Below are 16,075 nucleotides of genomic sequence, written 5' to 3'. Positions count from 1 at the left end.
TGTCTACTCTTTTTAGTACATGCTTTATCACATATATGTACTAAAATATATAGAGAGAAGAAAGATTATGTTTTTCTTTGTGTCATCTAGCATTTACCTTGGGACTGTACCAGGGGTATTGAATAAATGAATTTTGATCATAATAAAAAGACATTTAATTTTTAGCACTCATTATAAACAGTGCCAGCAATTTCCTCTTAAATTATCTCACTGGATCTTTATAGCAAGCAAATAAAGTAGATAGGAAAGGGGTTTTCATTCTTATTTTTATGGGTAGTTAATAGTTCTTTTCATTATGAATGTGCAAAAGGTAGGAGAAAGTAGTCTAACTCTTTTTTTAAACCAAATAAAAGAAAAAACTATTCTGTAGTTAGAAGTGTGTCACACTGCTATGGTATTGCACTCGTGAATACTAAATAAACTATTAATATTCATGCCTATTTCTGATACTTATTTTTGTTTGTTTTGTAGTGCCATACAAATTACATTCCCGTCTGTGCATCAAATGGGGACACATATCAAAATGAATGCTTTCTCAGAAGAGCTGCTTGTAAGCACCAGAAAGAGATAACAGTGGTAGCAAGAGGACCGTGCTACTCTGGTATGTTGTGATATTCTTCTGAGTAAATGCAAGAAATGGTTCTGCCATATTTTCTAAAAGGAAGTTTGCAGTCAGAGGTGTCTTCTCAGAACTGCTGTATGGATTGGTGGGGATTGTGTAGGGAGTAGGGGGCTCTTTCCCTCTATATCATTTTTTTAACCCCCAGTGGTCATGTATCAACAGTATACTTTTTTAAAAATATATATTTTTATTGATGTCAGAGAGGAAGGGAGAGGGAAAGAAAGATAGAAACATCAATGATGAGAAAGAATCATTGATTGGCTGCCTCCTGCACGCCCCCCACTGGGGATCAAGCCCACAACCCGGGCGTATGCCCTGGCCAAGGAATTGAACTGGTGACCTCTTGGTTCCTGGGTCGACACTCAACCGCTGAGCCACACCCGGCTGGGCTTCTCAGTATACTTTTGATGCTTAATGCCTTTTTTTTTGTGGGGACTTGGCATTTCTTTCGCCTGTGGTTTGACTATTAGAATAAGATCTGGGGTGGGACATGATATGAGCCCCATTTTGTTGATTTTTATTTTTTGGTGGGCGGAAGGGGTGGGGAATATTCATAGAAAGCATTAGTGGCCTCCCAGGATGTGTCTCTTTCCAAGCTCTTCTTTTCCTGTCTTCTTTTTTCTGTCAATCCTCGTCACTCCCCTCCTCCCACTTGTTTATATTTACTTCCTTCTCGCTTCCTTCCTGAATGGGTGGTGGTTTATTTTGGAAAGCATTAATATAAGTTTCCTACTTGCATTTGTATTCGGGGGCAGTGATGAAGGTAAGGTATTGTAATTAGAATTATTGTATGAAGGTTAGCAGTAAAGATAGAGACTACTCTTACATGATGTATCCATTCCTTTCTTTCCCCACTTATTACAGTGCCTATGTTCAGAGTTATTATTGGGCCTCCATTACATAAGCATGATGGATTGATTGTCCATGTGGTTGATTTTGAACTCCAAAGCCCCCACTTTAAATTACATGGTTGGTCTTTAACCCAAAGACTATTGAATGTGGCAGGCCCCACCCTAAGATCTGATGTGGTCAGTACCTTTCCTAAACAAGACACTTCTAGAAGGTATGACATAGATGACCTTCCAGAAGCTGAGGACAAAGGCCAGACATTTCTTTGGGCAAGGCCAAATTCTTTTCCAGACACTAAATCATTAGGTGCTTGGTGAAATTACTATGTTCTTAGGCCAGTTAACTAGTATTTGGTGTGATTCTTATATATGTTGTGTTTCAAATACTTGATTTAGAGACCATAAAGGAATATGGAGTTCTCTACAGTCCCCAATTAATCGTGCATCATTTATGCAGAGTATGTATTTAAGACACCAAATGCTTTGATAGGCAGTGAATGTTAAACATTAGAAGGCAGAGTGGTAACTTGGAAAGAGCACTGCATAAGAGTTAAAAAAAACTGCCTTTGAAGTAGCTCCAGCTCTTATTCACTGTATGACTTGGACAAGCCCCTTAACCAAACTGGGAGCCCCTAATTGTTAAGTGCATATCGCCTCTTGGGGTAGTTAAATGAGGACTGAATGAGCTCAGCTATAAGGTACTATATCAATTTTGTTGTTTGCTGGACGGGCCAGTGTTATACTTGTCATTTGCTCTTTGATTGGTCCTATTCCCTGTGCTAAAAATAGCATTTTCTTTTGTTTACTTGAAAACTCTTAATGATTTAAGATCAAGGTTAAGCCTTTGCTCCCCTGTGAAATCTTTCTTCCATGCCATCTCCCGGCAGTGTTTGTTCACACTTTGTGCACATGCCTCACTGTATTTCATTTATCGGACATATCTGTTTCTAGCCAGTCAGTTATTTCTCAACTGGAAGGCAGTATGCCCCCTGCCTAGGGAGGTACATCATAATCCTAGGGATGGGTGGAGTTGTGTGGGCTGGGGAAGGCGTGTGTACAGTGAAAATACAGAACTCATCCGCATTAGCAGAGTAGTCATGATGTTCCCAGGCAATGGCTTGCTGCCCGTGCATGGAAGCCAATACAAGACATTGGCTTTTGAAAAAAGAAAAGGCTTTATTGGCCTGTCCACAGGCAAGGAGGCAAGGCTCAAATCTGTCTCCCCATTGAGGGTTTGGGGTGGAAGTTAATGGGTTAGGGTAGGAGGGGCCGGTTTCAATTGGAGAGCTTTCAGCACTGGATCTTCCTGGACCCTTTGCTTCTGAAAGGATTCCCATGATTGAGTTCTGGTCCAGTCTCAGGTCTTTGGTTGGGGTAGGGGTAGGGGATGTGAAACTTTGGTTCCTGTTTTATTGGTCAGAATTCTGTCCTCTGCATGTGCTACGGTTGCAGGACATAGATTTGTTCTGTTGTTTTTGAAAAACCAACTCAGTATCTGGTTAGACACAGGATAAGACCAGTTTGAACTGGCTCTGCAGTTATAACAATATTTTATTTATTGGGGAATTTTAAGTAACACTAAAAGAAGGTATTAGATATTTTATTTTTTAACTTGGACATGGGTTGTAAAAAGATTGGCAGTGATTAAGTATCTCATCGGCTGGGACTGCCTTATTTATCAATTTATTCCTCACATTTACCATGTTGTCTAGCATATACTATATGAACCCAATCAGTGTGGGAATAGAAGAAAAAGGGAGTGTTTTCCTGAGAAAATTTTGGTCATAAAAACTATTTTAAATTGAGTTCCCCTCTTCTCTTTTTTTTCTGCTTTCATTCCTTATTACTTAGAGAAGATGTATTTTTTTATGGCTGATTAATCAAAATTTAACGCAATTGAAGACTTTCTATAAAACCCCATGAAGATTTTGCAGTGGGCAGTACACAGAACATGCTTTTCCAATTTCTGCCCCATCTGGGGATTCGATTACTGTCTGAAGGAGCTGGAAGGGAAGGCAGCAGTGTTGTTACAGGTGTTGTCTCCCACTCTAGAGAACTGTTTGGAGAGCTGGTGGGTTCTCCAGTGTACCCTCCCCTGCAGAGTGCTGATAAAGTGGGAGGCTCTTTACAGGCCGTTCCTGCGATTTTACTGCTGGGTGCCGATGATCCTGCAGCGTGACTCTCTTTCCAGCGTGCTCTGTGCCATATGTTGGTTCTCTTAGGATTATAAAATCAGTATTTTACATTCATTACATTTTAGCCTGGCTTCTTGCTGGTAACTTTGAGGGAGGCTTTTTCATTTCACTAGTAACAAGTCTCCCACCTACATCTTGGTGAGATTCCTTCTGGTTAGGTTTCCTAGAGGAAGTGAATTTCGTCAAGAATATGAAAACCATAACCCTGAGGTTTTTTTCCTTCTGAACCTTGGGGCGTTTCTTAACCTTTTGGCTTTGGGGTTTTAGCCACAGATTTCATTAAGAAGATATTTGGAGCAAGACCCAAAGCTCTTTCTCTCCCTTTCTCATAAAAACAGCTTCTTCCTTATTTCTCTCACGCTTTAGCAAAATCAAAGTTTTCTTCTACCTTTTAAGTGAGTTCATTAGAATATTTTCTATTTAGCCATTTGCTTTACAATATTTATTGGTCTCTACTCTGTGCAAGGCCCCTGGATATTTCCTGAATGGGCTACAAAGATGTCTGAGGTATAGATGGTTATGTGTCCAAAGAATTTATATTTGGAGAAAGGTACAAAATAGGTATGTAAGAATGAACTGGTAGATATAGATAGTAAAAAGAAAATGAGAAAAGGGCTACCTGAGAATGGATATCCCAGTTTGATTTTTGATAAGAAAATTCCTGTTTGGTGAAATTTCCAGGAAAAGTGTTCATCTATACTCTTTTCTTTTTTTCTCTCAGATAATGGCTCTGGATCTGGAGAAGGAGGTAAGTTTCAGGTACCTTGTGAAAGGCATTTGTTTTCTTTCACTTTGTAAAATAGCTTTATTGAGCTAAAATTCACATACCATGCAGTCTGCCCACTTAAAGTGTACAATTCAGTGGCTTTTGGTATGTTCACAGAGTTGTACATCACACAGTCAATTTTAGAACATTTTCATTGTCCAGGAAAAACTCCCACCCTTAGCCATAGCCCCCCTCCCCCAGTCCCCCTGTCCCCCTTAGCCTGGCATCTTTGTTTCAGGCAGTTATTTTTTCACTAAAGATTTATTGTTAGATGAAGGGGGAATGTAGCTCCTGTTGAGCTGAGGTTGTTCCAGAGTGCCTCTCCTAGGTTCACCCCCACAAGTGATTTTAGCTTGGACCAGGGTATTTGTAACTCTCTCCCACCCCATGCTTACACATTTTTACTTCCAAGGAATTTTCAGAGTATAGGTTTTCAAAAACTCTAGTGTGAGTTGTGCACAGCAAAGAGAAGACTTGCGGAACAAACTCTGGTGAATCTAAAGTTTAATTTAAACCATTAAAATGTTCCTGTTTGGTTTTAATTTTATTGTGCAAATATATGAATTATTTCTGCTATAGAAAACTAATATTTGGGAACAGCCTATAACAAAGTTTACTCTAGATGATCAGAATTAAGAGTGACTAATCTATCTCAGAGTTTAATGAAGCTGTGATTCTTAATGAGTATCCACTGTCTACAAAATAATGTTTGAGGTACTATGGGGACACACTAACAGAAAACTCACTGGTAAGGTTCACACTTATACAGATGAAACAAATATAGTGTGATCCTTTCAGCATGATTTAAAACCTTACTCCAGACTTACGCATTTCATAGAATCCTAAAATTTTACATTTGGTAGGGATTTTAAGTCACCTAGAGAATAGAAGAACTGTCCTGAGGAAGAAGTTCAGGTATGACAGTTTCAGCTTAAAAATAAAAAGATGATTACATCTGTTGAATAATAGAATTTGATTTAAATGGACATATTTAAGCAGAAACTTCATGATCATGTGTGAAAGGTCAGGTCATAAATTCCAGATCTTAGAGCTGGAAAGGATTTTAAGAGGTCATGTGGTCTAGCCCATGTGGTCAGACATTAATTAGGAAAGTGTCCTCATTATTATATTAAAGAAATGGAAGTTGATCACAGATATTGGATGTCTTGCCCTGTGGATGTAAACTGAATTGAGTTAGAAAGGCTGAGAGGTTTGCTCAGATTAATACACGAACATATGCGAGCTCCAGGTGACTGTGTAATTTCTAGATCTCATGATGTTTCTGGGCCTTAGATATACTTAGGATTATGTTCCCTGAAATCTGTTTGGGAGTGTTCATGAGAATCCGGGCTTAAAATATAGGCAGACACTGAAAATTGGAAGTTTTATCAAAAGGGCACCTTAGGTTTGGGTACTTTTCTTTTAATACCTTTTTACTGATTGATATGCCTTGAATAAGGTGTTTTTTCCCAAACCAGATTGGGAAATTCCTTGAGTAAAGAGTAAATTGGCCTCAAAATGAATCTCTCTGTCCAGTTTGAGATCATTAGGATAGGGTCCACTCAAATTGAGACCCACAAATATAGGGCTCCCTAACATGTGGGATGTGAGCTGAATTGGGGTCTGGTGGTAGTTATTGTTTTTTTGAGATGAATCATGGAATTCCCACACACTTCTGCATTCTGGGTGTTTTTGGCTGTGCTAAGTGGCAAAGCAGAAAAAGGGGCACATCCTTTGTAAAGAGACGCCCTTTCCTTCTTGGAATTTGAGGATTTTTTTTAAAACTCTGGAATTAGTTGTTATGTAGTTAGAAAGGCAATTTCAATAGAGTAATCACTGGACTAAAATTATTGCTCATGTTTTTTCCCCCCCTCTCTCTTAAATAATGTTATATGGTAATTCTTGTAAAGGGAACTAATTATTAAAACCTACTGTATTGCTCCTTTGTGCATAATTTAGCGGATTATTTTGCCAGCACCAATACTTGTTTTTCTCACAGAATATGTTGTACTCAGTATTGGCAACGTTCTTGGACTTTATCGTTAATAGATTTTGGAAGTAATTGTTTTAAAGAGCTTGGGTACCTTTTCCCCAGAAATAGAATATTTGCTCCTGAAATATGAAGCATATCTGGGAAGGATCCTAAATCTTGGTTAAAAATTTAATTTTTCTTTTTAAACAGAAGAGGAAGGGTCAGGGGCAGAAGTTCACAGAAAACACTCCAAGTGTGGACCTTGCAAATATAAAGCTGAGTGTGATGAAGATGCAGAAAACGTTGGGTGAGTTGACTGAGGAAAAGGGATAAACTTACGTGGAGTTTTTTTTTTTAATTCTGTTATAGAAAGGTATCATTTAACCTGCTTCTGTATATTTTATGTGTGCCTTTTATTTTATTTTTCTGTGTAATGCTAGTATATTAACTTCTCTCTTAAGTTGATATAATGCTATAGTTATTCAAGTCAGTTTAAATGTTATATTTTAGAATGAAAATCCATTTGTAATATTTTCTGGTTTTACCTCTGTCTTTTTTTTTTCATTGATAATTTTATACCAAAGGCTAAAGCAGAAGTACTCTTATTCTAAATTATCCTATTATACTTTCAACTAGTATCAATACTAGTTTCTTCTTACCTTGAATTTTTACACAAAAACTTTTACGGATATTTTAATGTATTAAAAATGCCAAAACCGCTTCAAAATTTTAGATGATAGTAAATATTTTATATAAGTAAAATTTATGTATAGAAATCCCAGTTGCACAGACTGACATTATATTGTTTTATTTTTTCACTCATGTTCAGCCTGGGTAGCATTGTCCAATTTTCCATTCATTCCCTGTAAGAAGCAGTGTTGTTTGGTGGAGTAGTAACAATTAATCATCAACACAGTCATGTCTGTTTCTTCCTTTCATCAGGTTGCTGTTTATTCCCAGGCTCAACCTTTTTTATTTCCCTGTGGTGCTTGCCTTTTTTATGGTTGATTCTAAAAGCCTTACTGCTGACTCCAGGACCTTAGAGCACAAATGGATCTTCCCTGCTTCAATTTACCCTTAGTGCATATTTTAAAATACTTATAGAGATTTACTCATTCTCTCTTACTCATGTGTATTTTTTTGCTGTGTATTTTTCAGTCCTGTGCCTTATTCAGCCTTAAATGCATATTCAAGCCTTTCACTGAGTAGTAGTAATATGCTTTAATTAGCACTAATGCCCAAAGTGAGTTTTACAAGTCAGGATAACACCATTTTCGGCATTATATAATGTCAAAATCAGCTATTTGGATGGGACTTGGTAAAATTAATGTCTGATAATGTACTTGGTATGTATTTCAAAATAGGTGAGAATTGGCAAAAGACCAGTAAGTGCAGTAAAAAGTGAATTCACCAAAGCCCGAATTTGCTGTTTCTGCACGCCGGTCACTTGGATTGACGTGTCTATCCATTTCAATCTGAGTGGTTTGATTTGGAAGAACATGTTTTCCAAAGTAGATATCAGTCCAAAGACAAGAGAGAAATGAGTAATGTGGACTTGCAGAAAGAACAGATAATAGATGTTACACTCTCTTCTCATTTTGTATTAATAATATGGCATGATGAAACACCATTTTGTGTGTGTGTGTGTGTGTGTGTGTGTGTGTGTGTGTGTACAGATTTAGTTCTTTTCGGTGTTTTTCCTCAGGATTGTTTTATAATAGTGTCCAGAGTCAAAATAGTTGTCAGTGATTGATTGGCTTGGTCTATTGATCTGTGTTTATTCCTTTGACAGTATCTCTCTTCAGTCCTATTTCATACATTTTTCTGCTCTCATTTTTCACCCCTAAATTGAAAGAGATCTTGGGCTTAGAAGTGGAACAGATTCCATCTAGTCTCAGAGGTGGCCCCAAATGTGACATCCGCACGGTGGCATACACATCTTTCTGTGAACACCTCCCCATGATATAATGGGTAGTCTGTGCCCAATCAAGGCAATCCTGTTGTATGTACTAAATCAATTTTGTGTGTTCTATTTATTTGAGAACTTGCAACCACTGTTCTTGCAGATACAGACTCTCAGCGTAAGGAAGTGGGCACAGACTAGGGGAGGGGGGCTTCCCAGTAATGAGCATGCAGACTAAGGAACCAACACACACTGGGACGGGCAGCTTTGTCCAGGCCAAGAAGTGATGTAATCACCGGGGAAAACATGAAGGAACAAATTGGTTCCTTTCCCTACACAGTAAGTGGTTAAGCTACAATGGTTGTTCCTACCATGGAAGGAGACAAAAATAAATGTTAGGAGCATCTCATCTTTTAGTCTATAAAACATTTATTATTGATTGTGGTCGAGTTTAACAATTTATATGTATCTCAGTGATGACTGTAATTTTAAAAAATTCTACTTTTAAATGGGTCATGGTACCAAGAAAGATATATACAGTTTTTATAACTACTTCAAGGTCCCTTCTATATGCTTTTCATGAATAGTAACATTTGTCTGAAGGTAATTTTGACCCAGCTATCTAGACCTTTTGGGTATAGAAAACTGAGATGCTGAAATATGGCATTAGCCAGCGTGCCTTGATTTTTATGTAAAAACCTATTATTTATTAAGAAGGTGTTATATAATTTTTTATTAAAAGATAACATTTTATTTATTAAACACAAGGTCTGAGTTATAAACCACATATTCCTTTCATGACTTAATTATTATAAATTCTACCAGAATCAGAGAATGTTAAGGTCGAATAGGATCTTGAAATTTATTTTCTAATTTAATCCTCTCACTTTACAGATGAGAAAATTGAGGACTGAAGTCAGAGGGTTTTGTGGGGTGGATTCTCATAAGTTCTAGAACAGTGTGTTTCTTACATCTACCTCCCTGTATTTGTCTGTTTTATTCCTAGAATGAAAGCTATTATCTTTTTCCTACTTCATAGACTGATGCTTAATGACTTTTTAAACATTATACTTAAAAATATCTTTTTATTGATTTTTTTAGAGAGAGAGGGAGGAAGGGAGAAGGAAAGAGAAACATTGATGAGAGAGAATCATTGATTAGCTGCCTCTTATACCCCCCCTACTGGGGATTGAGCCTGCAACCCTGGCATGTGGTGACCTCTTGATTCCTAGGTCAATGCCAACTGCTGAGCTACACAGGGGCTGGGCTGCTTGATGACTTTAAAAATAATGCCCTCTTCTTCAGCTTGGTCCCAGCTATGAATACAGTATGTCCTTATCATCACCTCGTCACTCTGAGTACTAGGTGCTTTAAAATTTTTGTTTAGTTTTTATCTAGACCGCTATATGCGAGTTTATCGACTTGCTTATCAGTGAATTTCAGACGTTTTGACCACAACTCCATTTACACTGTGACCCAGCACTGGTATACACATACACATGGTAATAATGCATATTAAGTAAAACAAAATTCTATGAAATATTACATGCAGTGCACCTTAATATTTCTATCCTATTTTCTTAACAATTGCTAGTAGTGATTCACTAAATTGACTTCATAATCCATTAGTGACTATGACCTTCAGTTTGAAAAATATTGCTCTATAACTATAATAGGTATGATATTTCATGTCATACTTTCAGATATGGGTATTCATTTAAAATATTTTATACTTTCTCATTTTGAAATGTCTTCCCTGTCAGAAGAGTTGTTATATAACCTATCTGGTTTCCCAAGGGCAGCTAAACTCTTTCTCTTGCTTTAGAAAGCTTTTTCTCTTTATCTTGATCATAGTTTTTAAAAAATATGGCATTTGGCAAGAGGGGATAAATGGTACCTTGTTGATTTTCTGGTAGTAAGAGAAGTGCTAATTTTTTATTTAGCCATTTAAATGGAAATTGATTTAATGTATTGTCATCTTAAACAGAGTGTACAGAACATATTTCAACAACATTAGTGTTTAGACGTTGTTACATAAATTACTTTTAGCTCTTTATGGTGGGAAACATTATCCAGGCTTTACAGGTGAGGCTGAATTGCTTGTAGCTAAGCAGCAAAACCACTGTGCTGTGCATACACGTGTTTACCAAACTGTTCTCAGGGGCCACTGGTGTTCTCAGTAACAGTTTGTTTCACCCCTATGCCTAAAAAACCATTCTGCTTTGTGTTTTGAGTTCTTATATAGTTTCTTTTTAAATATATTTTATTGATTTTTTACCGAGAGGAAAGGAGAGGGATAGAGAGTTAGAAACATCGATCAGCTGCCTCCTGCACACCCCACACTGGGGATGTGCCTGCAACCAAGGTACATGCCCTTGACCGGAATCGAACCTGGGACCCTTTAGTCCACAGGCTGACGCTCTATCCACTGAGCCAAACCAGTCAGGGCACTTAACATAGTTTTTAAAAAATAATTTTTCTTCTCCAGTAGGACTCTTAGCTTCTAGGTCTGTCAGTGTGCCTTGCCAGTGGGCCTGACTGTAGATGGCCCCAACTCTTTTTTTTTAGATTAGATACTTCTTCAACTTTATTTTATTATTTAAAAAAAATATTTTTATTGATTTCAGACAGGAAGGGGGGGGGGGGAGAGAGAGGGAAAGAGAGAGAGAGAGAGAGAGAGAGAGAGAGAGAGAGAGAGACATACACCAAGACTGCCTCCTCAATGGGGATCAAGCCCACAACCCAGGCATGTGCCATGACCGGAAATTGAACCGTGACCTCCTGGTTCATAGGTTGATGCTCAACCACTGAGCCAAGCCGGCCGGGCAGCCCCAACTCTTAACTTGCTTCTTCACTTCTCTTGCATAAGAACCAAATTGCATGTAAGAACTGTAGCCAATGTAAGAATAAATTCTAAATGTAAAATCAGATTAAATAGGTCCTTGAGTGAAATGCAGAAACTTTACTCATTGCATGTATTTTATCTCTCTTGTCTGCTCGGTGGCTATTTTAAATTTTTATAGTTTGAACTAGAGGCCTGGTGCTCGTGGACTGGTGGGGTCCCTCAGCCTGACCTGTGCCCTCTCACAATCCAGACCCCTCGGGGGATGTTGGACTGCCGGTTTTGGCCCCATCCCTGTGTGCGAAGCGGCAGGTGTCCGGGGAAGAGCCTGAGCTCGGGTGGGGCACAGCACGGTTCCTGTGTTCCCACTCATCCCAACTCCGCTGCGCCTGCTGCTGCCACCACCATGGAGGCGAGAGAGGCGTGTGCCACCACAGCTGTGCTTGCCAGCCTTGAGCCCTGCGCCTGGTGCCATCGGTCAGCTGAGGGGTGCTCCCGCTGTAGGAGTGCACTGACCACCAGGGGGAAGCTCCTGCATTGAATGTCTGCCACCTGGTGGTCAGTGCACGTCATAGTGACTGGTTGACCGGTTGTTTGGTCATTTGGTTGCTTAGGCTTTTATATATATAGATAGATTATTTTTGCTTCTGAGAGGCTTCCTCCCGCCCCTTCTTCCTGAAGCACTATCTCTCCAGTGGCATTATGGGCTCTGCATGGGTTTGTGATGGATATCCTCATTCATGCTTAGCTTTTGAATTGATATGTATGGTGAGGAGGTTGAGCTTCCCAGAAATTCGACTCCCGCATGGGTGAGGTTTCAGTATCCCATTGTGACTTTTTTGAAATGTAGAGGATCGACTTTGTACTTAGGCTTAAAAGTTGGAAGCAGTACCTGTTTTACAGAAAGTTGTGTTTCTTAAACCACATATTCTTAGCAATCAAACCCCGTCTTTATCTAAATCGTGTTTCTAATCTGAAGTTATTGTTGCAAGATAGCCGTCAGCCATTATCTGGACGGTGGGCCAGGTAATCATAGAACTCCTTCACATCAGTGTCTTTTGAATACCTGACCTAAATCCCTGCCCACGACTGGTTTGAGCAATCTGTGGATTCATCAGGCATAATGTCAGTGCAGGTGAGTCATAAAAATCCTCAAATTATTTCTTTGAACTTGTCTGTGATGTGCTTTATGGAAATAGTTCCTGCTCTTCTGCCTCTTTGATGTCAGTCTCTGTGGAGAGGCTGTTTCCCTTTTTGCCCTTGAGTGATGGAAGAGCTCAGAGTTGCTCAGAGAATCATGGATGTGTGCAGCATGACTGGCAGCCTTGATAAGCAGTTCACCCACCTGCTGGACATCGCTGTCATTTTTGGGTGCCATGTTCTGTTTTTGATGCAGATTGCTGGTCAGTCTCACAATCTGATTGAGTCTCTCTCTGTCAGGAGGTACAATGAAATCTTTTCCTTTGTTCACACACACAGAGGAATGCTTTATATACATCTGTGTCCTCCATTATGCCCTCGTTTCTGGCAACCACATATGCTTTTTAAAAAAAGAAACAAAGAAGTAAATTTTCTACCATTATCTACTCGTCTGTTCTTATTCCCTCCTAATCAAAGATAACTATAATTTTCATCATTGAACATTGCCTTACTCTAGATGCATGGAATAGTAGACTTTTAAAACTATTTACATTTAATAAATTCCTATGGTGGCCCCTTAGATTGTAATGGAAAAATAACTGTATGCTGCTCTTTTCCTCCTGATAACAGGAAATAAACACTACCAAACTTTACTTTATACAAAGTGTAAGTTGGATGTTAGCAGTGACAGTCTCCGTTGTCCAGAAATAGTCCCTGGAGCTCTCCACAGCTGCAGGAAAGGTTTCCTTTGAGAGGTTTGCTTTTAAAATGCAGAACACCGTATCCCCATGACCTCTTGCTCTGTTTTCCAAATGCCGTTCCCTTTGATACTACTTTGCCTCTGTTATTTCTTTTGTCTGGAGTCCCATCCCCGTTTTCTCTGCTTGTTTCTACTCTTCCTTCCAGACGTGGATGGAGCATGACTTGGGTCCGAATTAGCACCTCTTCTTGGAAGCCTCCCTTGCTCTGTCCCCCAGGCCCTGTGAGTTAGGTGACTTCATTCAGTGCTCCTCCTCGGTCTTGAGAAACAACCTCTGGGTAGCAATTACAATACTGCTGGGAACACTAGCAGATTGTGGGCTCCCTGAGGTCAGGGGTTTTGTCTTGCTGACTTCTCTATTGGATGACTTTGCCAGGAGGTTGGGTATCTTAGGGGCCCTCCATAGGTCTTTAGTGAACACATGGCAGTTCATACTAGGGCTTCATTATGCAATTAGAGCTCCACACAGGGTTGTTTGGAGGATTTACTAAAATGTGTGAAAGAGACTAGTATTGTGCTGAGTCTGTCACAGGTTTCATTAGGTATTTGTTAAGTCTGAATAACTTCACATGAATTATTTTAAGCCATTGTTTTTTCACCTGCTAAAATAAACTTACCCTGTCCAGAAGGAATGGCACTTTCTATGTAGAGTAAGGAGAAAGGAAGGGGAAGGATAGATATTTTTCAATAATAATAAAACCTTTCAGATGTGCATAGTATTTGATGACTTCAAAGGACTTTTCCCAAAAGCTTATGTGATTCTTTCACCAGCGTTATGAGGTATTATCCCTATTTTAGAGGTGAGGAGTTGTGACTTGCCAGCATCATAGAGCTAACACATAGAAGTCATTGAAGCATTTCTTTATGTATGCCTTCATGAAATTCACAATGTTAGGAATTCAAAAACTTGAAGAGACCTTACACTAACAGGTCTGTTTTTCTAGCCTCCCTGTGCTAGAGGCAGTCACTACAACCTGTTTCTAATTTAATCTCCCAGAGATTTTATGCACGTACAAGCAAATATGTACGTCTTCTCTTTCTTTTCTTTTTTCAAGCTGATGACAGTACACTATATGCTTTATTTGAAATTTTTCTTGTAAAATCTACATTGCATACAGACATGTTTAAAATATACAAGTTAAAGAATACTACACCTATTAACACCTTGGGTACAAAATAGAACATTGCCGGATTACCAGTGCGAAGCATTAACCCAGCCATGGAAAAGCAAGGGCAGTATGGCCACTGGCACATGAACGCTTGCTGAAGGTACATGGAACAGTCTTTGGGTCAGAGCTGGCTTTCAACTTCCCGGAGAGTTCACAAGATTCCCTTCTTAGGAAGTCGATGGGCAAGACCATGAGGGAGTCATGGGAACATAGGGCTCTTTATAGTTGAGAAAACTGTCAGGATTCCAGCATCACCAGGGATGGATGACTGGCAGAAACGCCTTCAGAGAGTGGGCTGTTGTGTGTTTTCTACTTCTAATCTCACCATGGCCGACTTCCAGGTCTCGAGAGTATTGGTTAAATGAGTGCGCTCATTTGGTTCATGGAGGGGAGTCTAGGAACTTCATCATCATATGATCAAGACAAGTTAAATACAGATCAGACTCTGGACCAGGGTTACCTGGGCTTTCTGTCCTCTGGCTAAAAAGAGGACCCAGTGGCCTTAGGCGTCTTGGTAATGGCAGCCAGCCACACGACTGTCTACAGAGCTACAGAGGGAAGGCATTTCAGTGTGGACTGGTTGCCCTTTCCATCATGTATGTAAGTGTCTTCTCAGGGTCTTCCTTTAATGAATGTCTTTTCCAACAACAATCAATTCTCCAATTCTGTACAAACTGGATGTCCTATAATTAATTTCATTTCAGTTCTGACACTCTCCACTTGGAGTTAGCATAGACCCTGCAGGTGAAGGGCTCAGACCTACGAGACTGTCTCCACTTTAGACACTAGTCACAAATGAGGCCTCTTGCACTTCTGCCCAGCATACTATTAATTTGGAGACCTCCCCTACGTTCGATAATTTGCCAAAATGACTCAAATGATTGTCGGAACTCAGGAAAGAGCTATGAGTCATCTCCTTAGCATACAAGAGACTCTGCTATCACTGAGAAAGAATGTTTAGGAGCTCTGAGCCAGGAACAGGGGACGAGGACAAAATATATTTTTTGTTATACCACAAGTATCATCCTATAAATTCCTTTATGTCACCCCTATATAGGATATTCTGAGGTTGGGTTGGTTTTTTTTGGTAATTTTTGCCTTTAACTTCTTGGTTTTACTCTCTCATTTTAGTATATCCTTCTGTAGCTTCTTGAGAAAGGGTACAAGATATTTGAAAATGTTTTTCACCTACAGCTAATACTGTAACTCAGCAAGTGCATGATTCTAGCTGGGAGGTCATTTTCCCTCAGAATTGTGAAAGCATTGTTCTCTTGTCTTCTAGCACCCGGTGTTGCTGTTGAAGTCCGAAGCCATTCCGATTCCTGACCCTTTGTGTATGATTTGTTTTCTCTCTCAGACCATCTTCTTTTGGTCCCCAGTGTCAAGAAATTTCACAACATTATGCCCTTTCCTAGAAACTTAGTGACTTTGGACTTGTGAAATTTCCAGTTTATTCTTTGATGATTTTCTTGCATCTCTTTTTTATTTCTGGTACTTCTGTTATTTGGATGTTGGACAGCCTAGATTAGTCCTTTCTCTTTCCTCTCCTATTTTCTATTTAAAAATACTTTTGCTGTGCTTACCGAGACGTTTCTTCAACTTTATCTTCCAGTACTTTTTTGAGCTTTTTTTTCCCTGCTATAATTTTTAATCTCCCAAAGCTCATTTTTGTTCTCCTGGTGCACTCTTTGTATAACATCCTGTTCTTGCTTTATGATTACAGTATCTTTTTTATGCCTGTGCATTATTAGTTGGTATTCTGTCTGCTGTAAGGATGAGATTTTCTCTTATTCATTTTTATTCAATGAGTTATAGTCTGTACTTTGTTTAAGGTTATATGGCTTTATAAAATAAAGTA

General features: G+C 39.1%; 1 protein-coding gene across 1 annotated transcript in view; it reads left to right on the top strand.

The window, feature by feature from the left end:
• The window catches only part of TMEFF1 (transmembrane protein with EGF like and two follistatin like domains 1), a 73,347-nt gene that overhangs the window by 29,463 nt on the left and 27,809 nt on the right, over positions 1–16,075 (top strand). The window contains exons 3-5 of the mRNA XM_070431060.1: positions 472–601; positions 4,387–4,413; positions 6,614–6,710. Of these exons, the coding sequence (XP_070287161.1) occupies positions 472–601; positions 4,387–4,413; positions 6,614–6,710 (254 nt within the window). The remainder of the gene's footprint in view (positions 1–471; positions 602–4,386; positions 4,414–6,613; positions 6,711–16,075) is intronic.

Source organism: Myotis yumanensis, unplaced genomic scaffold, assembly GCF_028538775.1.
Source record: "Myotis yumanensis isolate MYYU_CA2020_CCGP unplaced genomic scaffold, mMyoYum1.0.hap1 SCAF_12, whole genome shotgun sequence".
NCBI lineage: Eukaryota > Metazoa > Chordata > Mammalia > Chiroptera > Vespertilionidae > Myotis > Myotis yumanensis.
The sequence above is the reverse complement of the archived record's forward strand: the minus strand, read 5'-3'. Positions and strand labels throughout refer to the sequence as shown.